At 38.4% G+C, this 27,822-nt stretch overlaps 1 protein-coding gene across 1 annotated transcript in view; it reads left to right on the top strand.

Moving 5' to 3' along the window:
* The window catches only part of CDH2 (cadherin 2), a 119,633-nt gene extending 92,225 nt beyond the window's left edge, over positions 1-27,408 (top strand). Inside the window, exons 10-16 of the mRNA XM_086609245.1 lie at positions 1,772-2,028; positions 3,471-3,613; positions 4,831-5,064; positions 5,391-5,624; positions 7,362-7,501; positions 19,748-19,912; positions 27,202-27,408. Coding sequence (XP_086465371.1) covers positions 1,772-2,028; positions 3,471-3,613; positions 4,831-5,064; positions 5,391-5,624; positions 7,362-7,501; positions 19,748-19,912; positions 27,202-27,408 — 1,380 coding nt within the window. The remainder of the gene's footprint in view (positions 1-1,771; positions 2,029-3,470; positions 3,614-4,830; positions 5,065-5,390; positions 5,625-7,361; positions 7,502-19,747; positions 19,913-27,201) is intronic.
* The last annotated feature ends 414 nt before the right edge of the window (positions 27,409-27,822 follow it).

Genomic DNA, 27,822 nt, shown 5'->3' with positions numbered 1-27,822 from the left:
CTCTGATAAGTGTCTCGTCTCTGAGTTGGCCCGTTCTGATTTTGACTGATGCACTTAAAAAGTCAGGTGTGAGATGCCAGTGTTTCCATTTGGAAATTAAAACATTCACTCTTTTTTTCCCCATTCTTTTTTTCTTTTTTTTTTTTTTTTTTATTCCTCTCAGTATCTACATGAGAAAAAGACATAATTTTTGTACAGCTATAGTGGTAAATCACACTAGGTTTTTTTTTTTTTAAGAACTGTCTCTGTTTTATAACTGCTCTTTCCCAGAGGTACCAATTGTTATATTGCAGTCTTCCAGCAAGAGTTATGTGAGTGTCTGTACTTTGTAATTAGGCATATAAGCATCTTTTTTTAGATCTAAGGATGGTATCAAACTAGAAACGTCTGAAAAAGTGAATTTAAAAAAATGCATAGATTAAACTAAAGTACTAGAGAAGCAAGCCTAAGATTCCAGATCTCTAACCTCTTTGATATAGCTTTGCTCACTTACAAACTTATTTTTAACAAATTCTGTCCCCTCTACTGCTGGAGCATCTCAGTGCTTTGCTACATCTGACGTGATTTAACAACAGAGTAGCTGCATATGGGAGCCTTATTGAAAAGGAACTTTTTCCTACAAATGCAAGAGAACGATGGGCTTGTTCGGAAGGGGATCAGCCATACCATTTGAACAGAGGCTCTTAAACAGCATAGGAGATTCAGCCTGAGGTGATAAATGGCACTTCAGTAGTCTGACCAGCAGCACTCCTTTAAGCACCCAGACATAGTAAGAGTTGGAACCCTGCCTACAGTTTTTATTGGCAGTGCAGTGAGTTGATCTGTCAACCTATAATGAAGATTGTATTGTCTATTGTCACTGACTTCGTACTGTCATGTGCCAGCTGCCCCTGTAAAGTTCAGGGTTCCTTCAATTCTAGAATCAGTGCAAGTAGTACAGTGTCCAGTGCTAAGGCAAATCAGGTCTTAGGGAATGCCTGACCCCTATGCAGCACGACAGAGGAACTCTAGCCTCAAACTGTTTTAATCGAACTTCTGACTTAGTGTGAGGAAGTCCCCAAACCAAAGGTTGTCTGGACTGTGAAGATGAGAGCTGTAGATACACCAGACATGGGATTAGCTGGGTGTCGTGGTTTCAGCTGGGACAGAGTTAGCTCTTCTTTTTTAACAGCTAGAAGAGCTCCGTGTTTTAGTGTTAGTCTGGGATCTGTTATGAGAAGAATGTTGATAACACACTGATTTTTATAGTTGGCTCTGAGGCCTCAAGGACTTTTCAGTTACAAAGGGTCTTTCTATTAAAACATTAAGGGCATGGGAATCTCTGATCTACAGGGCTAAGTGTGGTCATGATCTTGTTTGAAGGAAAACTTCATCCTTGTAACAGAGAGAGGCAGGTTTCTCTTCCCAGGAGAGCTCCTGAGGAGGCACATCTGCTCACGTGAATGCCTGGCACAAAGATGGGAGTTTCTGCTTAATTTTCTGATGAAACTACTTGTTTCCTCAATTACCTCTAATGGCAGTACTGGAGTAAGTTAATCCAAGAGTGACAAGGTTTCTAGCTGTTCTGATTTCAAAACTGTTGCTAAGCAAAACCCCAACTCAGTCTCATGTTGAGGTGTTACATTGATTGTGTTTTCTTTAGGCTCCGTGCTCATTTTTGAGAAAAGCAGTACAAGTAGTGTTTAAAAATGTGCTTTAAAGTAAAAATGTTATTGATGTCCATCACTATTGTCAGTAAATGTTAACACTTCCTGCTCTTTACTTTTCCTAGCCTATTGACTTCGAGACCAACAGGATGTTCGTACTTACTGTAGCTGCAGAAAATCAAGTGCCTTTGGCTAAGGGGATTCAGCATCCTCCTCAGTCAACAGCAACCGTGTCCATTACAGTCATTGATGTGAATGAGAGCCCATATTTTGTTCCAAACCCTAAGCTTGTACGTCAAGAAGAAGGGCTACTTGCTGGTAGCATGTTGACAACTTTCACTGCTCAGGACCCAGATCGTTACATGCAGCAAACCTCTCTAAGGTGTGTATATAAACATTTTGCAGTTATTTAACAATTAGAATGCAATATCCTTGTTATGGAGTGGGTGGAGAGCAAAGAGATTGCATATGAAATGACTGCATTTACTGTAGCACACAGCTATGCCAATACCTCCTGTAGCTTTTGTGCAGATCTCTCTAAAGGATTTTTTGGCTGTAGAGAAGCTGAACTGACCAGCATTCATGGATCTGTAAACGGGGTCATCTTCTAATGCTAAGTCCCACTTGGTCAAAGTAGAAAGAAGTTACGCACTTGTGTTGAAGAATACGTGGCATCCCAACAAATTCCGTCAGAGCAGACACATGCTTGTGTGAACTAAGATCATTTGCAATTTAAATTAACCCATAATTTAGACACAGAAGCAAAACCATGTCAAATTGTTGACCAAATCTTTAGGGTTCTCTTCTCGTTTATTCTCCAGCAATGCAAAGTGCTGTTGTCCATCTGTGAACTCTTGTACTGATAGCTGTGATCATAATTTGATTGTAATTTGTCTAATGTGTAAAACTTTGCTAAATGAGAAAAGCAAAGAGGATAAACCATGGAAATATTAAAGTATGCTTTTGCATACCTCATTTAAAACATGGTCATTGACTGCAAAGCTAAGGCACAGTGACTAGCCTTGGGCTAGGACTCAGGTTCCTATCTTGTCCTACCTTTTTTAGCTTGTGTGGAGGAGACTCCAGAGCTTAATTTCTGTCTTTTCTTCCAAAATCAAGGTTCTTACAATTTTATTTTCTCTTAATTTTGGTTAGCTGTTGCTGATATTTTGCTTGTTTCTGGACATAACCATCACAGACGTGATAGCATGAGGACTTAAGGATATATGCATTTTTAATGACCTAGGATAGCTTGCACTTGATTAATGTCAGAGGGCAAATTTATCAGGTAGAAGGATGAGTTTGAAAGACACTCCTCTTTCAAATTAAGATGAGAAGCATGCAGTAAAACCAGGGCCTCTAAAAAATTAACTTTAAGTGATGTTGGAAGCACTGCAATAATCCAAGCTAGTGCTACTCTAACATCCTTTATCCATTGTTACCTCTCTCCTGCTCTCAGCACTCTGATAAGATAAAAGTTAGTTTGAGTATCTCTGTAGGTATAGAACAAGTAAGAGGGATCCTTAATGAAACATTTTAATTGAGTCTGAATATGAATGTTATATCATTTATGGTAATTGTATGATTTACTCCAGTTACATGATAACTTACATGGTAGAGCACTTCAAGAATCTAAATGTAGAACTGTTTTTAATACATGTTTTCAAGAATTTTGGCAACAAGGCTTAATAAATTGAAATTTATGAAATAATGTCTCCACATTCTAAAAATGTGTTCAGAATACAAATTAAAATATTAATACTGTCTTTATAGTCAATATTTATGTTGGCAGATAAATAACACATTTTGTGATCAAATACACAGGTACTCAAAACTTTCAGATCCTGCAAACTGGCTGAAAATTGACCCTGTTAATGGACAAATAACTACTACAGCTGTTTTGGACAGAGAGTCAATATATGTGCAAAACAATATGTATAATGCAACATTTCTTGCTTCTGATAATGGTATGTATCAACATTGTATATGTTTTCAAGAAGCTTTCTTCTCTGTGGTTGAACGGCATTCAATTTTACCGGAGCAGAAAACAAGATATGCTTAGAATACATCCAGTTGGAAGTCTGCGTTAGTATCAGACTTAGTATATTTCCCGAGTATTCAGGAAATGGGCTGAAAAATAATTCAGAGTTTGGAGAAAGGCACTGGCTTAGTTACTACAGAAAACTGACAAAACCTGCACAAGAGTGCAGTGTGCTGAGTGAATGCACAGCATGAGTGGACTTTATGGGAAGTAACGTGTTGAGGGAAGAGTATTGTATTTTTCCTACGTTCAGGCTACAGCAGTGCAGAGGGAGAAGTCTTTTCGTTGTCAGTTTGTTAATGACAATTAACAGTCTCTGCTCAGAAACAAGCCCTTTGAGTTTGACTGGAGTGCTGTACTGTTTGTACTGTTTCCTAACTGCAGGTGCAGTTAGGAACCTTCTCGGATTAGAGGAGAAAACTGAAACACTGGGGCTATTTATCTTGGAGAGAAGACAAATGTTAAAATTTTGCTAACTGATACAGTATAACAAAGCTAGATCAACTATTTCTGGCCTTTCGGCTCTGTTCTGGAGGAAAAAATAATAAACGGAACTGGGAGATTGGGGGAGTGGGGCATGGAATAGGAACCATTGCTAATTATACTGAGAAATTCAGTGCCACATGTTCACATAAATGTGTGACTTTAGCAAGATTTATGGAAGCATCACACATTTGATATGGATAGCAAGAATCTAGAAGTGTCATGCTGAAAGTCAGTATTAGAAAGAATTTAAATAGCACACTTGTGGTAAAGGGTGATTCTAAGTCTGCAAAGTTATGAAATAAATTTCTCCAGAGGAGAGACTATCACAATTTTGCACCTTTTTCCCTGAAGCATTTGACATGGACTGTCTCTGGAGAGCAACTGGCTGTCTGTTCAGTAAAGTAGTTGAGTCCTTGATCTGTGGATCTGCAGTTACTTGCTGATTTTTGCACAGTAGGACAGTTTTTTCTGAGGACAGGCTACATAAGAATTTGTGTGTTAGCAGGAGCAAGTGACAGTGTTAGATTGACTTGGTAAAGACAGAATCCCCAAAATGAAGTGAACAGATGTACGTGGTAATTGAAAAGTGTTGGTATAGCTTCATTTAAGTAACTTTCCAGTTGGTAACAGACTCAATACCATTTTCTTTTATTTAAGGAATCCCCCCAATGAGCGGAACTGGCACGCTTCAGATACACCTGCTGGACATCAATGATAACGCCCCTCAAGTGAATCCAAAAGAAGCCACGACTTGTGAAACACTGCAGCCTAACGCTATTAACATCACTGCTGTAGACCCTGACATAGATCCAAATGCAGGCCCGTTTGCCTTTGAACTGCCTGACGCACCTGCTAGTATTAAGAGGAATTGGACTATTGTTCGAATTAGTGGTAATTAACATTATTGAAATCTTAATAATTTCAAGGAAACTATTGCACGCGCTTTTCTGTATTTTACTTTGGTGTTATTTTGCAACATACATGAATTTGGTTAATATGAGTAGGAAAGCAACCTTAGTGTAAATTCAAAAAAAAACCAAGAAATTTTAAGAAAGAAAAGATGTTCACAGTAAGAAGTCTATTATCCTGAGTGTCATGTAGTGGGCTGAACAATAAGTTAATGCGGAGCTGAAAGATGAGCCATTTTTGCTAATACTGTTTTAAACCCACACGAGCAGTATGTTACTCTTTAACAAGTGCCGTATTTTCACACACAGGTGATCACGCCCAGCTTTCTTTAAGGATCAGGTTCCTGGAGGCTGGTATCTACGATGTGCCTATAGTAATTACGGATTCTGGAAATCCACATGCATCTAGCACTTCTGTGCTGAAAGTGAAAGTCTGCCAATGTGACATAAACGGAGACTGCACTGATGTTGACCGGATCGTTGGCGCAGGGCTGGGCACTGGTGCCATCATTGCAATTCTGCTTTGTATCATCATCTTGCTTAGTGAGTAGATGGCTCTCTTCATCCTAATTCTTTTATGCTTGTTTTGCAAGTACCGTCTTATGTTGTAGTCCCATGTACCTTGACAAAGACGAGGGAGTGATTAAAGACTCAAGTCCAAGAATTGTTGTTGCTTAGTTTAATGTCTCAGGCAAGTATGAAAACTTTCTGACGGTAAAGAACGAGGAGTCTGTGAGACAGGTCGTAACTAGCACTTGCATAGCAGTCAAGCCCCACAGTGGGTTTATGAAAGATGTTTTCCGTCGATGCCCCTGGGCGCTTGTTATGTTACATCAGTGAGTGACCAGACTGAAGATGCGATTAGCCCCCAGACATCTGGTCTCTCTTGTGCGGCTGGTACTGTGTGATTTGACGCCACCCACAGCGGGTAACAGTGCCTTTAAGGAGTGTTGTGGTGTTACTACTGTTTTGCTTCAGATTAACGTAAGTAGGCTATTCAATGATTTTTTGGAAAGTAATACATCACAGCCTTTCATATAAGGCCTGACAAGCAGGCAGCCATGCAGGAACAGGGATGTTTATGTGTGTTTAAGCACTACATAAAGCTGTGCTAGTATTTTATTTTTGTGTCAAGTGCATTCAATAAGAGAATGAGTAAACATCATGACTAAGTGTCTGTCCACTGTAGTAAATTAGATGCTAGCTCTCCTACACATTATGGTTAACTGATTTCTGATTGTGGTGGAATACAAGGAAAGGATTAACCTGTTCACAGTATACTGTGCACCAGTCCAGAACATACAAAATAATAGAAAGGAGTAATTTAAAATAAATAAATAAATTGAATTTTAAAAAGTGTTTGAGCCTGGCTAAGCCCATGGCTGTGCACAAGCATAGTACAATTATTTTCCTGATACAAGATACTCTTAAAATGTTAGGTATTGTATTAAGAGAGCCTTACTGAAAAGATGTTCTTCATATATTGACATTCTAGATATATTGGAATTTCTCTCCGTTAAGATGACTGTAATTAGAAACATCTCTATTGTATTACAAATTCATTTACTCACAGTTATTTTCTTTTGTTCTTCATTTGGTTTTCTTTAACAGTTTTAGTTTGTAAACAAACAGTGTAACTTGAAATTGTTGAGATTTAAAATCAAAAATCTATAGCTCTAAATGCCACTGCATTTTCCTCAACCTCGATTCCTCTTGCTTCTAAACATAAATCTAAACTTAGACAACAATATGGTCTGTTCTTGTGGACTGCTTATACCAAAATGGCTTATGCTTGATGATGTTTAAACATCAGAATTACTTACACTGTATAAATGGCTATATATTCTTGGAACATATCAGAAAAAAATACAAATAGTGTAATTCTTTTAGAATTCTTGCCACTACTAGAGAGGATTCCCTTCTGAATCCAGTGCTTTATGAAGCTTGGTCTTTCTCACTTCTTTTTATGACAAGTTTATTTTGCAGATGTGGAGTGGATTGCTACACAGGACCTTGAATGCGTGATTGATTTCCAAATCAAATTGCCTATAGTAGCCTGAGTTTAAACATCTCTTGCTTAAGCTGCCTTCTATGAAATTTTTTATTTAAAAAACCAAACCCATCCAGAGCAATCAAAGCCAACTTCCTTGGCTTTTTTTGGTTTTTTTGTGGGTTTTTTTGTTGTTGTTTTTTAAAGCTTTGTCTTAAATTTGTGCAATTTTCTGTGGCTGTACTTCAGAATAAAGATGTGGTTTTGTGTCTTCCCTTTTTGCAACGTAGTTTTAGTTTTGATGTTCGTGGTATGGATGAAACGCCGTGATAAAGAGCGTCAGGCAAAGCAGCTCTTGATTGATCCGGAAGATGATGTGAGGGACAACATTCTGAAATACGATGAAGAAGGTGGTGGAGAAGAAGATCAGGTGAGGAATGATTAATAGTTGTTATGTATAGATTTACTCTTCACTCTGCACTTCATCTATTTTGTTTCCATTGACACATGGTAGCTAATTTTTGCATTAAATACTGAAGGCAATAAGTAATGTTTAAAAACCTGAAAGACAGCATTGCTTTCTCATGTTATTTGTTAAAGTTCCAGAAATACCAGTTGCTTGCCTTTTGCATGAGTTGTAAAACCAGTGTCATGTCTACTTACAGCCACACAGCATTCTGGCCATATTCTAACTAAGACTGTTGCATTTAAATGAAAATTAACATTTCTACATCTCTACTTTCATTGCAGTCTGTAAACCTTCTTTACTCCTTGTCTAAGATCCTGTTGTATAGAATCATCTGTTCAGAGTGCCTAGCATAGAGTATTCCAAATATGACCCTTTTTTAGTGGTGGGTGAATGCCTTTCTAGATATACAGTAATGTTGGCTATTGACAGATTGGCTACTACCGGGATTTCAGCTTGGAAAGTATTTATGTTTCAAGTAGCTGTCAGGGCATGTCTGTGTTTATTCAGACACCTTTCCAGGCAGGTGCCATATGCATTTACTCTAATGTCACCTCTGGGTGAACCACTGCTGATATGTCAGAGGACTAGGAGTGATGTATATATGCTAAGAATAGCTTCTTTTTCCCTCTCTCTCCAAGTTAGTGAATTTTCAAACAGTGCAATTTCCTTCCTTCAGAGGAGGCTTATTTAAGTGCTTTATGAACATGACAAACAGTCAGTTTATGCACGTTATTAGTGGTAGAAGTAAGTGTAATAATTACGAAGGGAACAGTGCATATAGTAGAGCCTAAGAAATTTTTCAGTAAAAAGCCTTGAAAAATTAAGTGTAATTCTTCCACACATCCCCAGTCACAGTTAACCAGCACTTGAGTTATCTGAAAAGTGTCTTCCTTCACTGGTACAGACATTTATTGCTTCCCTCTGCTTGTTTGTTTGTCTGAAATTGGTATTCCGCTTCATAATTTCCATGCTTCCTGCATTACGCCAAGTACTCTTCCTATTTCCTGGCTTTTCTGCATAACTTTAAGCAATTTGCAAAGGAAACTTCAGCTTATGCAGTTTTGGAAAATTGCTTATGTTACTAAATAAATTGAAGACATCCCTTTGAGTCTGTGTATGTATTCCAGTTGTTTGTACACAGATAGTGCAAGAATTGCTTCCTGTTTGTGCATCTGTTATTGCACAGAAGAGTTACGAGCTTAAAAAACATCAAGAAAACTCAGTCCTGTGAGAACTAATTTTCCAGTTCATGTATCCCCAGCTCTTGTTTACCAACAATTCTCTAGAGGATCTGCTCAGCAATTTTCATGTGGTTTTGATTTTTAATTACTGTCCTCACAACCATCAGGACAGAGTCAATAAGGTTCTCAGAGAATTGGCTGTTCATTGTGAAGTCATATGTGATGCTAGAGTGTTGGGAGAGGTTGTGCTCCAGATCAGAAACTTTAAGCATTGTTGTAACAGCATACAATGAGAGTAGAATACTTGATAGTTTAGAAATGGTGCTGAAGTATCTCTCCTCTGTCCGTCTTGCACTGTGTTCCTTTCCAGTGAAAGTGCTGTCTTTATGAGAGGTATAGTCAGGGTAGTGCAGTAGGAGGTAACATTGTGTGAATGCCACAGAGATTAGCAGAATGCAAACCATCTATAAATGCAGCCTTTCACCAGCAGTGAATAAGCATAGTGCATGATGTGAAAGGAAAAACTGTCAATGGGTGGAGTAGCAGTAAACGGGTAAGAAATGTGAGATTAGCATCATTTGCTCTCACAGTGAGCAGAGGAAGCACCTAGACACAGAGAGGTTTAAGGGCTTTATAGAAAATTGAATGATTTTTAGCCGCAAAACCCTTGCTTGCTTTCTAAAGAGAAATTTTAAGACCACTGTTGCAAGTTAATTATCTGAGCTGCCAGCTACATAGTTCAGGTACACTGGTCCTGTTCCTGATCCATTGAGCAGTAGACCGTACTGTCTGAGGGTCCAAAAGGTCTTTATACTCTCCAAATGTAACAAACATTGCAGAAAAAGAAAACAAAAGCTCATGCGAAGTATAGCAAACTTTTATAACCACTTCTGTAGCAAGAGTTTTAGACCACTGTCTAGGCAAAAAGGAGATAGATTCTCCCACAGCTCCAAAGTTAGGAATTTGTTCCTGTCCAGGAAGACTGAACAGAGAGCACAAAATTTTGCGTAGGCACTTAATTTTCTGTCTATAATGGATGCTGGAAATAAGTTCTGTCTTACTTTTCAGGGAGATTATTTTACTTTATTTTCATTTGACGTTTTGTAAAATCTAATTTCTGCTTGTGCTTAACTAGATGATAATAATTCCTAGGTTCATTTGTTCTGTGTTCCCACCTTGCCCTCCTCACCACCTATACCCACAGGAAACGGGGAGGATTGTATTTGGTTGGGTTTTATTTGGTTTTGCACATTATTTTATGTGAGATCTAAGACCTTGGAATGCTAAGCTTTTGAAACAACCCAACAAGTTTCCTACAAGTAGTAATCTCATTTTTGCAAACCGTGGCTTCACAAAGTACTCTACAAGTGAAGCTGTGTGCAGGACGTTGTGGGCAAAAGGCATTGACCATAAAGATCTTGACGTTTTTGTCAAAGTTAAAGCAAGTGTTAAAGTGTCAAAGTTAAAGTGTTCTAAAAAAGCATCAGACTGCCATCAAAAATCTATTTTCAGAATGAGGTCTCATAGGGTAGAACTGCCACTGTTCTATTAAAATCAAGAAAAACTATTTCATGTCAACCTTGCACCCACAAGTCATCAGCAGACAGCAGAAGAAAATGCTTTACGTCAATATTAACTTTTTACAGGGCACTCTCCTTAAAACTATCAGGATTGATTGAACAAGCAGCTTCAGTAGAAGACAGTGCAGAAGGTGACTCAGAAACACAGAGCTATCCAACCCAGGGTACATTTAGTGCAGCAAAATAGAAGGGAATGTGAAAAGAAAGCTTAATGTGAATCTCAGTGAAAACAATGTTTTAAAAGCTTCAGATATTTTTGTAATCTATACCTTTTAAAATTACTTGCTTCTATTTATAGCAAGCAAATTACTTAAGCCTTTTTAAAATCACCTGCTTTTCCAGCTGAATACTTGAAGATTTAACCTGTGTGGCCTCACGCTTTTCCTATTTATCCCAGATGTTTAGGTGACTTGAACATATGACTGGTAGGGCTTGAACATAAATGATAGAACTTAGGACTCTTTGCATCCTGATCCAAACTACTTTTGCTCTTGAAGTAATTTATGTATTTAAGAGGGTTTATTTATTTATTTGGAAGCTATGCAGTTGGATTTCTTAGCTGTCATGGCAGACCCAGAAACTCCTAAAGCATGCTTGACGTGCTCCTTTCCAACTCTTTGTACGTGATATCAGAGTAATGTCTCCTGCAACAAATTTGATGAGTTCCAAATTCCAGCTAGATTCCTTTGAGTCATACCACCTGTCAACAAGAAGGTGGAATTCCTGCTTTGTTTTCTTATTTTTTTTCTCCTGTGCTAGCATTTCCAAGGTATTATGATGTGAAGTCTGTCATAAAAGAGCAGTTTGTTCCATCATGGAGTTCTCCTGTTAATCTCATCTGAGACCATCTTGGCCTGCCTTGTTCACTCTGAGAGACTGAATGCTTGTAAAATAAATTGAGGTTCTTGAATGATTCATAGTCTTCCTCTAGTCTGGTATGATGTACACAGGGTTGTGTGATCTCCACAGCAGTTGAGAAAAATGCTTTTAATTCCCCAAGCCAGAAAAGCTCTTGAGCTGTGGGTCGTAACTGAAGTCGACCTGCTCCCCGCTGCAGAGAATTGTCAACACTGGAAACTTTCTGGACTTTTTTCACCTAAACTTCCATTTCTTGGAAATGTGAGCTGAAACACTAGTTCTGAAAGCTGTATAGCCTCCTGTAGTTTCAGGCAGAAACATTTTTTCCTGGTATTGGGAAACATCACTATATGAGCGGAAGTTGGGGACAGGGGAGGAAGGAAAAGGGACAGAGACTTTCCGGATAGAAGGTCTGTGATTCTTCTTAGGATTTTGTTTAATATTTCCTATTTTTAACAATTTGGCCATGAGAGGCTTTGAGTCAATATCATTCCACCACAGATGTCAGTGGAACTGGTTTGGTTACTGGTTTGGGGAGGGGCGGAAGTGTTGTGAGATTATTTGTTTTGGTTTGGAGTGGGTTGTTTTTTTTAATTCCATCTGAATGTTTAAACCAGCAATTGGAGTAGGGAGGACACTACAGTTTGCTATATTCTGAAGTAGATGTGCCTGGTTTAGGTACAAATTGCGAAGCTACTCGTGACTGTCTTGATTATTAATGGACCACATGATCTAGAGCTTGTAGTTGTTTAGCAAATGGGAGGTGCGAGGTACAAATGACAGATATTCTCTGCTGACATGATGTGCTCTCAACTTGTAACGCTATTGCCAGTTCTAAATACCAGAACCTCGTGTTGACTGAGCATTAAAGCACTTAGCACATGTCTGCAGCATAGTTCATGCTCATAGCAGATCACAACCCATAAGCATCACTAATTCGTTTTCATCGCCTATCTCGGGCCGTTCGTGTGATTTACACCAAGGCAATGGGTGCTCGACTGGGATGTGTGCAGCATATGCCAGCCTGGTAACTGTGATACCTGGGAAGTTTTTTTGCCATTTAATTGCTTTTGTATACATCTCGTTGCACAAGATGATCCTCTCATCTCCTTCGAGCACTTTTCTATAGTGTTTTCTGAATTTTAGTAGTAATTGCTCATGCAGGTGGTCCAGTTGAAGCAAGTTGCCTAAGCAAATGGTTGGTACACTTTGAAAGTATTGCAGATCACCCATTTTGAACCTGTGTTTTAATCTTGCCCTCAGATCTCTTCAGCATAAGAGTTTTTAATGCAGCGATTTTACTATTATTTGAAGTATTATTTTCTTCTTGTTCTTTCCTACATAACCTTTTCGTACAAGTGTATTCAGACGTTAGTCAATAGCTTGCTTTTTGTCATGTTTTATTACATGTTTATATAGAGAAAGAAAATAGTAGCATTTATTTTAAAGGTGATAATAGCATTAAAAATAAAAACATAGTGGTTTATTTTTATGTGTACAGTATCTAAATTCTAAGTAGAAATTGCCCTTTTCTATAAAGGATAGCTTTGTCCCAGCATTTGTGTGTCATTGATAAAAACGAATTGAGTGATTCTTTGGATTTTTTTGATTTTTTTTTTTTTCTTATGGTGGTAATTTTCTGTATGCTGCATGTGAAGATTACATTGGTCTTGTGTTCTGGATCGTGCATATCCTCTGTTGTAAACACGGAAATGATCCTTACCTACTCAATGAACTTTATAAATCCATTTGATTATATTTTATTTTCACCACCTTATGTGAGTGTTATTCAGATGATTTACTCTCACTTTCTAACCTTTATTTTGCATTGCGTTGTGTTTAGAAGTTGTAATGATAATGAAATAACTGCTGCTAAGATATCCCTAGGAATATACAATATTATAATTAGAAGGTAGTTATTTTGGGTATTGTGTTTGCTTACTAAGACATTAACTTCAGTTTTTTGAATGAGTGACTCATGCAGTGCTCCTGTGGAGGAATTATTGTTGTTTTTTGATCAATCTGTATCTTCTCATACGAAAAGTAATGTTTCCATAATTCCATTACAAAATTATTTTATGTTTTATTTTATCCTTTCTAGAACCTATGCTTGTTGCTGTATTTTATCTGCAGCTGGAGTTTCACCTTTTTTATTATTAAAATAAGCTAGCTTCTTGGTTATCTTAAAAATTATTAACTTGTAATAGTCCAGATGTATCTATAATAAAAGCAAATGGGAAAAGCAATGTGGCAGAAAGTAATCAAAAAGTGAGTGGCAAATAAAGAGCAACTGTTAGCACAGGCATTTTAACTAGCCTCCCACCTGCAGCCTACATCTAGTCAGTCCTCTGTGCTGTGCTTTTTTTGGAGTCCTATTATTTCAGCAGATGTAAGATTTAGGGTGGGTTGGAGTGTTTTACAGAACTTGGGCAATATTTTACGTGCAAATTTCTCATCATTTTTTAGTATGATGTTTGGTGGGTTAGGGGCTAGAATGGTAAGATATAGCAGGATTGGTTTTCACTTCCTTTTTCTTTGTTTTAAAAGACCTTGGCAGATAGGGACATTCAGCTGGGTAAAATATTTCTTCCCTTGCTTCCCCATCCCATTTCTCTATTGGAGTAGACAGCAGTTGTCTTAGGAACACAAAGGCAGAGCAGAACATGTGTTTTATCCATAGGTATTTCAAGTCATAGTTTGCTCTAGTTTCTTAAGCCAACAATAAAATTGAGTTTACACTAAGTCGCCATCCTGTAAAAGGGGTTAGTGCAAACCTCTGACAATGCAACTTTACATCCACTTAGACACTGCAGCTGATTTTGTTCAGTGAATGACACTTAAGAGCTCTCACCGTCAAATTAAGTGATCTGGTGGCAGTTAAATTTACTATTTCTTGCATGGGGATAGAGCTGGACTTTCATAATTCTTTGCGAAGCCTGCATCCTTTGAAAATGAAAAACAGGTGTAGTGCTTTTGTTATCTTAGTCATATGTCCAGCACTGTATTCATGCATAGCCACAACTTTAGTTCTGTACAAGGTTAAAAAAAGAAGTCATCCTTAAAAGTGTATAACACAGTGTAAGGAATGGCCAGGAAATACACTGGGAGCTCTGAGATAACAGAGAAGCCAGATTCATAAATCATTAAAGAGTATGTCAGTCAGGTTACATGTACTAGGATGTATCACTGTTAGTGTTAGAAAAAACTTCTTAGTAGCGGAAAGCTCAATTTAAATTTAATATGATCCAATATTTTCAGGTTTTTCCTATCTGAAAAAAAGTCAGTCCTGTGTGTGCGTAGCAATTTATTTAGTAAGTTTTGGTTTGATTTAGTAAGTTGTGGTTTGATTCTGTTGTTTGAAGTTCTGCTTTATAGTGTTCCAGTATACATTCGTATAAAGCAGGTTCATTTACAGTAAAAAATTTTACTTTCTTAGGTTTTTGCCAAGAATTTAAGTAAATCTTCTAAAATGCAAACACAACCAGAACAGCTAATCCAGGAGGAAAAAAGTTAACTTTATAAAGCTAGAAACTTCTGAGAAACTCTATTTCCTGGCCAATCCTCTCATTTCTTTTCAAGGATTGTAGAATCTGGTACCTGTCAGTCAGAAAACAAGGTACTTGTAAAAAAAATATCTCCTACTGCCATAACTGATGACTTCTGTGTGAGGGATTATTACTTAAGTGCTGTTAAATGAATAGCTGCCTTGCACAAGAAGAAGTTGCTTAAAGGAAGAGATTTTCAAGGCTGCATTATCTTGCTTCTTTGTAAATCGGTGATTACTGGGGAATATAAAATGACCTTTTCTATTCTGGACATTTCTGTTCAAGTTGAGATGCTTGGACTGTGTTTCCAGCTACTGTGTAGATGTTCTTTTTGGGGTTTTGGACCCTTCTGCTTAAACATCTGGTAAGGTGATTAATTTGTAGGGCTTGGCTAGCTGGTTTTGACATTTAGCACTGTGTCACTGGGATCTCACGTTTCAGGAGTGTGAGGTGAGAGCTCGTAACGGTGTAAGTCTTTACTTAAAGCTGTCTAGAGCTAAGTGAATAGCTAAGAAGGTCAGTGTTTGTAATCAGCTTGGAGGGGAGGGGGCTGGTGGGATTTTACGAGTGGTTTTTTGAGATTATTTCATTTCACAAGATGCAACTTGTGATTAAATGCCCTTTTGGTATACTGTGACTTTATTTTCTTTCTTAAACAACAGCAAATCAAAACCAGAAGTTTTTCTGCTTCAATACAGATGTCAGGGCATTTTCCGCAAGAGCAAATGGTGATGCCACAGATGTTTAACCAACGAGACAGAAGTGCTGGTGGCTACATCAAGAGAGTTATAGTGATAAACTCTTGTCGTATGTTAGGCCGCTCCAGCAACCAAACCCTACACAGTCGCTCGCTCACCCTCCCCCACCCCCAGGGATGAGGGAGAGAATCAAAGAAGAAAAAGAAAAGAGACTCGTGGGTTGAGATGAGAACAATTTACTACTACTGCTACCAATATATATATGTACGGATATGTACAAGGATAAATATATGCAAACGAGTGATGTACGGTGTAATTGCTCACCACCCCTTGAACGAGGCCCGTCTCTTCCCAAAGCTGCAATCCCAAAACAGATAAATCCCGATACCGCAATCCCGGATGAATGGGAGGCCCGAAATAAGAGAGCGAGAGAGAGAGGAAGCACTCTGAGAGTCTGCAAGTGAGAGTCCCGGAAGGGCAAAAGCCCTTCTTTCTGGCTGACCCTCACTTTTGTACTGGGCATGACGCTGCATGATATGGAATACTAATTGGCCAGTTTGGCCTCAATCTTAAGTTCCACCACAAATCACAAGGGGAATCGTGGCCCCCTTGTCCTGGCCATGCTCCCCCCTATCCTGTTGTGCTCCTGCACACTGGCAAGAACACGGCAAACTGAAAAATCCTTGAGACCTCAGTGCCAACTATAAACATCAGTGTGCTATCAGCGTTCTTCTCAGAGCAAGCCTCTGAGTAAAACCAGAACACGGAGCTCTTCTAGCTGCTAAAAAGAACAGCTAACTCTGTCCCAGCTAAAACCAGGACAGCTATTAAGGTTGTCATCTCTTCAACTACCAGTTATCTAAAAGGTAGCTGTATTGTCTCATCCGATGATACCAGATCCCTTTATAAACAAGGGGGAAGAAAGGGATCATTCAGCTTGCTTCACTTAAATCCCTGTCATAGAATGGGAGATTTCTTTTCCTTGTTGACTGTAGACTTTGGACAATCAAACTAGTCTAAATTTTTGGTTTCTAAAGGCCTGAGTTTTTGCTGGATGCAAAACAGGAGCACACTAATATGTTTTAGCAACTTTCCAATAGAGAAAAACTAACACTAGATTCTCTCTTCCATCAACTAGCTAAGATTGTCTAGAAGTTTGAGGACAAAAACTCAAACCCTCTGTTTGGATTTGCTTAAATCCAAACTGAAGGAAGGGAAAGAGGTATTTGTTCTAGAATTTCCAGAGTTAGGGCTAAATAGCATAAATAAGTAAATAAATACCTCTGACAAAAATTGGCAGCCATGTGAACTAGATGCTCACATACTTTACTCAAGTACATTTCCAATGGAGGGCCTGGTCTTGTTCCTCATTAGTTCCTCAGCAGATTGTGATTATGAACAGGTTGTTTGGAAAAAGACTGGAACAAAGACAAAATATTGTTGACTTGTGGTCCTGAAATTAAGAGTAAAAATAATGACCCAGAATATTGTTCCAAGCTGGCTCTCCCAACCTATCCCATCATGTCTTCTCTCTCTGATGTGCCATAGTTTTTCGTTTAGCTGTCTCTTCTGCAGTTAACTATCTTAACAAACTCTGCTTGAGGCCAGCCTTAATGTCTATTCAGGAGCTTTAGGTAGTACATGAAAAGTTTTCCCATTTTTCTAGCTGTGAATGCAGCATTGAGTGAAGAGAAGGAATTTTAGCAGCCCTGAACAGCTTACACCCTGGCTCTTTAAAACATTTTCCTTTTTTCACTTTGCAGTAATTGAGTAGAGTTGACTTTAGACAGAATGTTGAAACAGCTGGAGTTGTTGCGTGATGCTGCTTTTTGTTCAGCACTAAGCCAGTTTGGGGAGATGGGGGATGACTTGCCGTACCTGACTGATGTACAGTTAGTATTGATTTTAATGATATGAGAGATTTGAGAGTCTGTGGTAATAAGCACAATGGATCTTCTCTTCCTGTCCAGACACTAATAGACCTGCAAAATAAATTTCCTCTGATAGAAGGCTAGTGGCAGTGTCTTACATTACCCTAGAAAATAAAACCAAAGTAGGAGTCCACATGAGGACACGTTCTGCACTGCTGTTGCCTTGCAGTTGGCAGTCTTTGCTATCTTTTTAGCTGTAGAGCCTGGAGGTGTCTCAAACTATACATACACATAAGAGGATGGCCTTAGGTGTGGAGATACTAGATTGACTGACTTGAGTCATATTGTATTTCTGCATGACCACTAATCAGAAAGAAGCGTATGCCTATGCAAGTGCGTGGCAAAAACATATTATCTTTACAAAACTGAAATGACCAGAGAGGCTCTCCTGGTTTTAATTTATTGTTAGTTATCCATACCTGTTTGAATTCCTCCATAATGAAATGCATAGTATAAAAAAATAATAGTATTTTTCATTTCTCCCTATTGGTGTTTTCCACCTTTATCTTTTGGGTGGATATGAAAAGCATTCGTGTGTTACATATTTATAAATTCTAAAAAGTATGTTCTTCTCTGTTTAATAGGATTTTCTGATAGTATCTCTCTAAACTATTTTGATTTATTTTACGTAATAAAAAGGGAAAGGATAAAAAGTTCTGTTCCCTTTACTTTTCTCCAATTTATACCGCTTCATGGAGATCACTTATTATTCTGTTTGGTACATGAAGAACCGAAGGGTAGAAGTTACAGCTCTGCCCCAAGGAACTTGTAATCTAATTAAAGCATATGAAACTGCATTCTCAGATCTCAGTGGAGCTGTTCCACCTTTTTTGACTATATATTTGTGTGCAGTCAGCTGAGGACCCGAGTAACAAATTAGAAGGTGTAGAAGATTTGATAGTCAGTTAAATTCTCCCAACTACCTTCACTGCTGTCAACAGACCTCTCCTGATGTTGAAAAGTCTGGTTTGGGGGTCACAGTAGGTACTATTCTCAAAAAGGACCTACATCCCATGAGATGACAGCTGAAGTGCTTGCGTTCATAGAATCATGGAGTGATTTGGGTTGGAAGGGACCTTAGGGATCATCTGGTTCCAACCCCTCTTCCTGTGGCCAGGGACACCTTCCACTAGATCAGATTGCTCAAAGCCCCATCCAACCTGGCCTTGAACACTTCCAGGGATGGGGCCTCCACAACTTCTCTGGGCAACCTGTTCCAATGTCTCACCACCCTCAGAGTAAAGAATTTCCTCCTTGGATCTAATCTGAATCTACCCTCTTTCAGTTTAAAGTCATTACCCCTGTTCTATCGCTACATATCTCTTCCTTTAGGAACTAGCTAGGAACAAAGGAAAGTGTAATTGTCTGCACAGAAAGGTTCCAGCAAGTTGAGATTATAAATAAGACTTTTTACCAGAACAACACTTTTGAAAAATAGAGACTGATGATAAAGGAGCTTACTTGGGATGCTCCTCAACCACTTGAAGGGATATCTGGATTGCAGTACTGCTGGCATGAGACACAGTCTGCTGGTAGTTCGTGAATGGCTTTGGTTTAAGCCTTTAAGCCTGGTTCTTTGTTTTTCCATTTTTACTAGTGCCTTCTGCAAAGGCATCGTAGAACATGACTAACTTCTAGACATGACAACAGTGAGGTGAATGACAGTGCTGAAATGCATCACACTGTGCAAGTAGTATTCAGGCATACCTATATTAAATGCATGAACATCCATCTAATTAAAATTTTTATATACATACATACTGCTTATTGGAATTCATAGTGCTTTGCTACCTTCATCAGTCTTCCAGAGTTTGAAACTGCAGCATCAAGTACTTAATGAACAGATCCACGAGTAATCTCTAGAAAGTGCATAGAATTAAGGCTAAATCTGAGTAGCTTTGTACTTCTTATGACATTTTCCCCCCTTTGACTTTCATATTATGGCAGCCACATGAAATCAGCAAGGAGTCTTAAATTCATTCTTAGAAGGTATTATAAAACACTGCAGAGCAGTGCTCTCGCCTCTTTCTCACAATGAGAATGTATGGCATTTATTCACTTAGAAAAATAAGAGTTGGATTTGGCATCTTTGCTCTATGCAATAAATCATTATTACTAGGCAAAGTGTTTGGTCTCTTAATAGTACTACTCAAATCCTTGCTTTTCAATGGAAAACTTATGAGAAGCTCTGCAAATCTGATGGAATAGAATCAAAACAGTGGATTCAAATAACATCCTGTTGGTATGCAAATAACAATGTTATTGACTTATTCTCAGTAAGCATTACAATCCTTGAAACAGAACTTCTGGTGAAATGATACTTTGCATTTTCCCTTTTTTCCTCCTCATGTTTCCCCCTGACAGATATTGTTTGAAATTCTTCTAACATACTGTCTTTGTTTCGTATTTTGCAGGATTATGACTTGAGCCAGCTCCAGCAACCCGACACTGTGGAACCAGATGCCATCAAACCTGTTGGAATCAGACGTCTTGATGAAAGGCCAATCCATGCAGAACCTCAGTATCCAGTCAGATCAGCTGCTCCTCATCCTGGGGACATTGGGGACTTCATTAATGAGGTAAAGGAGAGAAAGAGAGTTTCCTCCTAAGATCTGACAAGCTTTTATATTTTGTTTATTGTACTCTGCCTGAATAGCTGTTATGTTTGAACATAATAACTTCTTAAAACTTACTTAGACAATTAAAATTGTCTTGCTAGATAGAAGTAAATACGTTCTTTTAAAGTGCAGACAAATTCAATTAACTCATTCAAACAGAAAGGGAAGATATATCGATTAACTTCTCTATGTTTGTATTAATTACATTCATAATACATTATCAGCTGCAACCATAGTATCTCCAAGCAGGATTATTCTGGGTTCCAGTATTTATATATACTGGGTTTCAAGTAATAAATAGACTAACAAAATTGTAGTTTAGCCTAAATTCATTTATTAATTTGCAGTAATTTCATGATGGAAGAAGTTCATTTTGCTTATACATTACCCTTTGAATCCAGATAATAGCGGAAATTCAGTACCTTCAGTAAGACCAAAAAGAATTCCATCAAATACGATTAGTGAGCAGGGCAGCTAAATTAAATGTTATGTAAGTGCTTTTAATACTTGTCTTGTCATGGAGCTTTAAAAGTCTTTGCATTATCTCCGATTCCTTCAATCTAATAAAGATAAATGTAAGATTCAGACTATACCAGATCACCCACAGTTCTGAAAGAAATGTTCCTACAAATATTTGTTTCATTATTTCTCTCCCTGGTCAGTCTTAAATCATTGGTTTTGTGGTACTTAAGATAGAATGTGTTTCTCGTGCTTGCTGGTTATAGGAAAACAAATAGTAACGCAAAATTTACCAGCTAAAAATAAACTATGTTCTGTAGATGAATAGTAGTGAATTATTTTCTGCAATTTTCTTGTACCTTCCTTGCCAACTAGAGCTAGACAAGTATGGCAGAGTATTGCAGAACTGTTTTTGCAAACTTGTTTACTCTTGTTTGAAGTAAAGTCAGGCTAATATGCTAAAGTCTTTTGTGTTGGCAAGCTGCAGAAAATTGAGTTGCTCCTTTTTAGGATATGCGGTGATACAATTGTAAAAAAAAAAAACCAACCAACCAACCAAACAAAAAACCAAAAAAAAACCAAACCCACAAACCTACAGGGAGTTGACTAGCAGGGAACATGCAGATATTCTCATAAGACGATATTTTAAGAGACTCCAGGTTTGGGGAGGAGCTGTGTTAGAAAGAGATGCCTCAACAAAGAGGATTTTTGCATGCTTTGCACTTCTAAATATTACAATTATAATCGGCTTCTGGAAAATAGTGGAGGTGTGGGACAGTAAAAGGCCTACATTGTTGGCCAAGGCAGCGTGCGCAGAGCTTCCTTGTGCTTCCAATCAGAGTTTCCCATCCTGTTCTCACTCAGTCTGTGACCATACGCTACCCACCTGGCAGGCAGTTGGGAAGAAGCCATGATCCTCAATACTCTGATTTTTCTTGTCCTCAAAACAACTATGAAACTCTCTTACAGAACCTAGACAAGGAAGGAATGTGATTCTTCTGGAAGGCCAGAAAGGGGCCAGAATTGGTTCCAGCCTCCTTACTTAGCAAGCTGTTCTTGCAATACTGTTTTTCAGTAGGTTATCACTCTTGAAGAGTACAGCAACAATGTGTACACATGGAGCTGTAGAAACAGTCCACGCTGTCTCCATTTAACTCTATATGTTTGTATCATATTGCAGTACAGACGAACATGTCTGTAAGTCCATCATTGTCTTGCTGCTGTCTATTGTATTAGCTCAGTACCTCCCTTTATGCTTACCCTTGCCATCCACCAAAAGAGAAAGCTTCTCCCGGCTATTCTTAAAAAGTAAAACAATGTCAATAATGTCATCGACTCTAAAATAGAATTGACCTTGGAAATATATATGAAAGTAAAGGAAATATGGCAATTTTCTTGTCTGCAAGTTAGCTCAGAATTAATTATATCCTGTGATTGAAAGGAACTATGTAAGGTAGTTCCTATGTTTCAAGCGTTATATATTTAGCTGCTTCTTTTCATAAGGTATTTCTTTGTTAGGATTTCACAGCAATGTATCATTTTACTATGGGGCATTCCACCTAACCCTCTCTCTAACAGACAGTAGCCACCCAAAGGTTGTCTGTGTTCTGTCTGTTTTGCCAGAAGTCTGAACAAAATGGAGACTTTATTTCACCAAAACGGTTTCATCTTAATTTGTGTTTTATGTCGAAATTTCCCATGGCAAATATGATTCTAAAAAGGGTGAGGTGATGGTGGTGCTAGAGCATAAACTTTCAGGCTGCACAGATTTTCATACTCTCCTCAGAGAATTCTACCTGCAATCCTGGCAAGATTATACCCAAACAAATCTCTTTAAGTTCCTCTCAGTTTTTTTTATTTGGAGTTAAATGGAAGAAGTATCTTGGGTAAAACCCATACCAGACATTTCTTAGGGCAGTTCGTACAGAAGATATGCTGAGCTGTGAAAACAACATGGCAAGATAAGGAGGGGCAAAGTTCGTATCTCTGCATCCAGCCTCAGCATCATTAAGCAAAGAACTTTCTTCCAGTGTAACTACAAGTCATACTGTAACTTTTTCCTTGGGCGGCACTAACACAAACCGCCTGCACAACTAGCCCAGTCTCTAGCTGAGCAGGGAGAGGCTGCCTTTGAGTTGTCAGTACCTCTGTAGCAAAGTCTGCATTACCCCATGGGTTTGAAAAGATGCAACACTTTCGGAGATCAGTCTGGTCTTTTGGAGGACTTGGCCCTATTCCCAGAGATGCTGATCAGCGTGATCCTTTGGGATGCTGGCCCATGTGCAGGAATTAATTAGTCTGTTGAATGCTCACCAGCACCTCAGACACACAGCCAGCATTGTTCAGATTAGTCTCTGAATTACTCCAACTTCTGACAAAAAAGAACTCTTGGTCATTGATTTCAGATATTGGAGGATTTAGCTACCATCACTGAGCAAGCATGGGGTGTTTTTCTTCTTTCTTTTGTTACAGAGCCACAGAAACAAAAAGTGAAAAAGGCCTATTGAGTCATTGTGTTTCTTTCATTTTGGCAGTACTCTTTCTATACTTCTGGTATATTATTTTCTAGTTTTCATCAGTTGTATTAGATCTACTTCACTCAATGAGACATGCATGAGTATGAGTATTTTGTAGTGTTCTAAAGACTTCTCGGTTGAAAAACAAGTTGCAAGTACGATTAAAAACTTCAAATATTTTTATAACACTAATAAAGTTAAGATAACGCATACAGAGCTATGAACTTTCTAAAATAAGAAGGTTCCCAAGGTGCCTTATAATCAAAATATGTTTTGCAGGCATAAGCTAAATGACCTCGGGGACTTTATTGTTTTGTCTGTTTCAATGGGTAGATGAATCTCTAATTTAAGGAGAGAAGAGAAAAACCTCCTTTTCTTCCAGTCCAGTGTACAAACAAGTCAGTGAAATAAGTCATGTGTTATTAAGAATCCTCTGTGGACCTTGTTTTCCATTTTGAGCCTTTTAAAACATAACCTGCAGAGTGTGGAACATAATTAACACTTAGAATAGTCAGGATTTGCAGGACAGTATAAATTAGGCCTGTTTGAAGTAGCTTTGTTAATCCTGTTTTCAAGAACCACCTATGCTGTCCCTAGAAATCTTAAACAAATTATGTTGTGGTGGAGAGTTTGTGGCTAAGACTATATTTCTGATCGATAGAGGACATAGCTTGAGGTAAATTAGATTTAATTAAACTAAACTAAAGATCTCATCCCATGAGGACATGGAGGACCCTCAATTCATTCTTAATGAATGGTTATTGATACACTTCCAAGCAGAATAGTGTCCGTCAACGTTTTCTGTTTTCTATTGTCAAGTAAAAAAAACATTCTGGATTCAAACAATTTTTTGTATTTCCCTGTAGGGCTCTGTTCTTCCTTTCCTTCTCATTGAAAGCCTGCTGAATCTGATTAAGTAGTAGGATTAATGAAAATAAGAGCACTAGATTTTATAATGTTTCATGTTAGCTCAAGATTTTGAGGATTTGGCTTTCCCTTGATTTGAGACAAATTGAGAATGCTACACATACCAAGAAAAGTATCACTTAAGATTACCATTGTTCCTCAGTCAAAGTACTGTAGTTTCTCCTCTTCTGCCCCTTGTTTCCTCCTTAGTGAAAGTTGCCACGACATATATAAAAGAGGAAGAGGGGGGGGGAAAAAGTGAGATTGCTGCTCAGCTTGTCCTAAGTCTCAAGCTGACCTGTGTATTGCCATGACTCTTCTGTGGCTGCTTGTTGTGAATTGGTGGTATAGCTAATGCACGGAAATGTGACTTAGTTCACTATCTCCCAGAAGGATCACCTGGTCCCAAGTCTGTGCCCCAGCCATTCTATTGTTCAATAAGCTTCTCTCTCTCTAGTAAAAACTTTGGATTTTCAGATCAGGAAACTGTAAACCAAATCACTATAACAACTCTGCTGCTCTGAGGTTCTTGAACACATCTGGGGAAAACTGAAATCTCTCTTCAGTAACAGTTGACAATATCATGGCAGCAAAATCAGTAGAAGCACTTCTTGGCAGCCATTTGTTGCCCTTTCAGTTGTGCCAGTACAGCAGTTTGTGGTACCACCCACTGAAAGAGGTGACATAATAAGCAAAAAAGGTGGAAATACTGAAACCAACGGGAGCTTCGCTGCCGAAGCTGGTGTCCAGTAACTCCAGCTTTGGACATGCTGTAGAAGCCAACAGCAAAGCGGAGCAGTGCACTGGGCAGGTTCAGAAAATAAGCTTAGCAGAGGGACAGTGAAAAAATTGTAGTATTTCTTTGTCATTTTAGTGAGTAACTTGCCACATAAATACAGCAGAAAACTTGGTTGTCATTTGAAAAGTTAGAGATGAAGTTCAGTCATTATGCTATGAATCTGAGGAATTTTTAACCAGAAGATAGGTGCAAATATCAGTGTAACTTGGGCTGTGCAGTGGAATCAATACCTCCTTAACATGGCCCGTAGCTATGTTCTCCGAGTGAAGTGGATTACACAGTAAGCACAACCTTTGAAACTATGAATTTGTTAGTGAGATTCTATCTTGTAAGTCAGTAGCTTAAACCCAATTTTCTTTTTAAATGCTACCATGATAACTGGGGGGGTGGGGGGGGAATCCAACTTCCCCTTTGGAAAAAAAAGATGGAAAGAGGCTGCCTGCCTTCTTGCCGTGGATGGCTGATAGGTATCAGAATTTCTGCAGTGATGTAGTAAAATGTTTGTTCACTGTTTTTTAATAAATTAGTATCTCATGGTTGGTTGGCTGTTACTAGGCAGAGCTACAGGGAAACTATTTCTTCTCCAAGCCGGCTTTCTAAATGGCTTTTGCGCACTGATACCTGGGACTCATACCTCAGCACTCCTTAAGCTCAAGTGGTATTTACTCTCTTTCTCTGTCACCTGTGTTCGAAAAGCTTGGGCGTCTGTCGCCCCGAGCAGTCTGAAGGGAAGATGTAAATACTATAAGGCTGTTTACTGCCTAAGAAGTGCGGTTGCGTTTCCGCTACAGCAGCAGAAATGGAGAGAAAGCCTTAGAACTATTTCCAGCTTTGAAGCTGGGTAAGAGAAGTCTTCCAACACTTGCTATTGCCTTTTTGGAATCTCAAATCTTTTGTCCTTATTATGGCCATCAGGATGGAAAACTCCCAAAGAGAAAAAGATAACAAGCATCGCCAATTATTCTTATCAGATAATTCAAAATTGCACTTCTAATGCAGGCTATTAATAACCTGCTTGATGTTGTTGTGCTACATGAAACGATCATTTTAAGTCCAAAATGTGTTCTTGATTAGAGGTCGTTAGCTTGATAAATATGCTGGGCCTTTCCATGACTGCTTTGCAAAATTATTTTAGGTACCTTTTGCACACTTTTGAATGATTTTAGATAGGCAATAAAGAACCAGGATTCTCTTCTACTCTATCAGTGCCATATACTTTAATTAATGGGTTTAGCTATATATGCATTTCTAGAAGAAAAATGAGCGTTTGTTTCCATTTTGTCACATTTAGACTAAACACAATTGAGAATAAAACATACTTTTCTAAAAACATAATACGTTAAATGATTTGAAGGAGGCACACTCAATCCTTTGGTCAATTGGGAGTATAATAAATTCATTCTTTAAATAAATTACCATTGAAAATAAGACCGGCACAAATAGCACTGGTTAAAATGAACAGTAAGAATTTAAAATCTTAGCTCAGCCTCATAGAATTCTGGAAGATGTCAGGGGCTGCCAGAGTAGATCCTACTCAAAGTGGAAGATCTTGAAAAGCATTGCTAATCCCATGGAAGAAACCGCGAGGTTGAAAAATACGAAACACGAGAGCTTTTTAACTTCAGGCTTCAGCCTTTTATATTCAACTTGTAAATCTTTCCAGGATAAGCACAGAGCAATCATCTGATATTCTAAAATTAAACTTACTGGTTAGGTTTGGACCTGTGTAAGAAAACAGGGAGTGAAAAAAGAGACTTTTCTCTGGAAGAAATGTGATTTTTTCCGTACTTTCATCTTGTTCAATTTGTGATGGTTTTAGTTTGGGTTATTCAGCTCTAGGGCATAGACATTTAAAATTACGGAAGATCCAATATTGGTGTGTTGATAACTTCAGTGAAGAAACAAAAATGGTTATAACCTTGTATTTATTTATTTGATGTCATTGTGTGTGTGTGTTTTCTGGAGAGCAGGTGGACTCTTACGGGCAGTTTTTGGCAAAGCACATAAGGCTTAAGCCAACATATTGTATCTTTCTTACAGCAGCCTACAGAGCTACATGAATTTTACAGAACTAAACATGGCTTTTGGCACACGCAGAGGGATTGCAGGCCAGCGGTGTTGGTGGATATGTTATTGGCCATGTGAGATGGCTGTTAAAGTGAATCTTTGCGAACACGCCTATTTCTCCTTCCCCATCTGCCCGTTTAACCGGTCCCATATTGCTCATGCTGCAGATTGTGAGCTGTGTAGCTCTGAAACTGTGTGTTTATTAGCATCAGTCCTAGACCTGTGATGTTCTCTTAAGGTTTTGTTAGAGATGTATTTGCAGCTACGTTCAAAATGTCCAGTGCTGCAATGCTGGAAATCTGATCATTCGAAATGGAATTGAAGTAAGTTCTTGCTGGAGTTACAAAAACACAAATCCTGTTTTGAATTGGAGTGCAGAAGAAAAACAACTTGGTTTTCTGAAGTAGCAACTGATAGATAAGTGCACTGTGATATTTCAGTTATGTTTTATCTTGCTCTCAGATACAGAACTTTATCTCTTTTTCTCCCTCTCCTTCTTGCAGGGACTTAAAGCAGCCGACAATGACCCTACAGCCCCGCCATATGACTCCCTCTTAGTCTTTGACTATGAAGGAAGTGGCTCCACTGCTGGATCCTTGAGCTCTCTTAACTCCTCGAGTAGTGGTGGTGAGCAAGACTATGACTACCTAAATGACTGGGGCCCGCGTTTCAAGAAACTTGCTGATATGTATGGTGGAGGTGATGACTGAACTTCAAAGTGAACTTTGTTTTTGGACAAGTACAAACGTTTCAACTGATATTCCCCAAAAGCATACAGAAGCTAGGCTTTAACTTTGTAGTCTACTAGCACAAGTGCTTGCTGAAGGCTTTGGCTTAGGCTGCAAACCAATTTGGGCTCCGTGGAATATCAGTGATCCAATGCTGTTTGGAAAAAAATATTGAGCTCAGTTACACTTGAATTTTACAGTACAGAAGCACTGGGATTTTATGTGCCTTTTTGTACCTTTTTCAGATCGGAATTAGTTTTATGTTTAAGGCTTTAATGGTACTGATTTATGAAATGATGCATTAAAGAGACAAAATATGTTGGGGTGGGGAGGAGTAAGGTGAAACACAATATGCTTCAACATGCTTTTGTTACATCGCATTGCTTTTATTAAAAT

Source organism: Tauraco erythrolophus, chromosome 3, assembly GCF_009769465.1.
Source record: "Tauraco erythrolophus isolate bTauEry1 chromosome 3, bTauEry1.pri, whole genome shotgun sequence".
Lineage (NCBI taxonomy): Eukaryota > Metazoa > Chordata > Aves > Musophagiformes > Musophagidae > Tauraco > Tauraco erythrolophus.
This window is presented reverse-complemented; position numbering and strand designations above follow the sequence as displayed.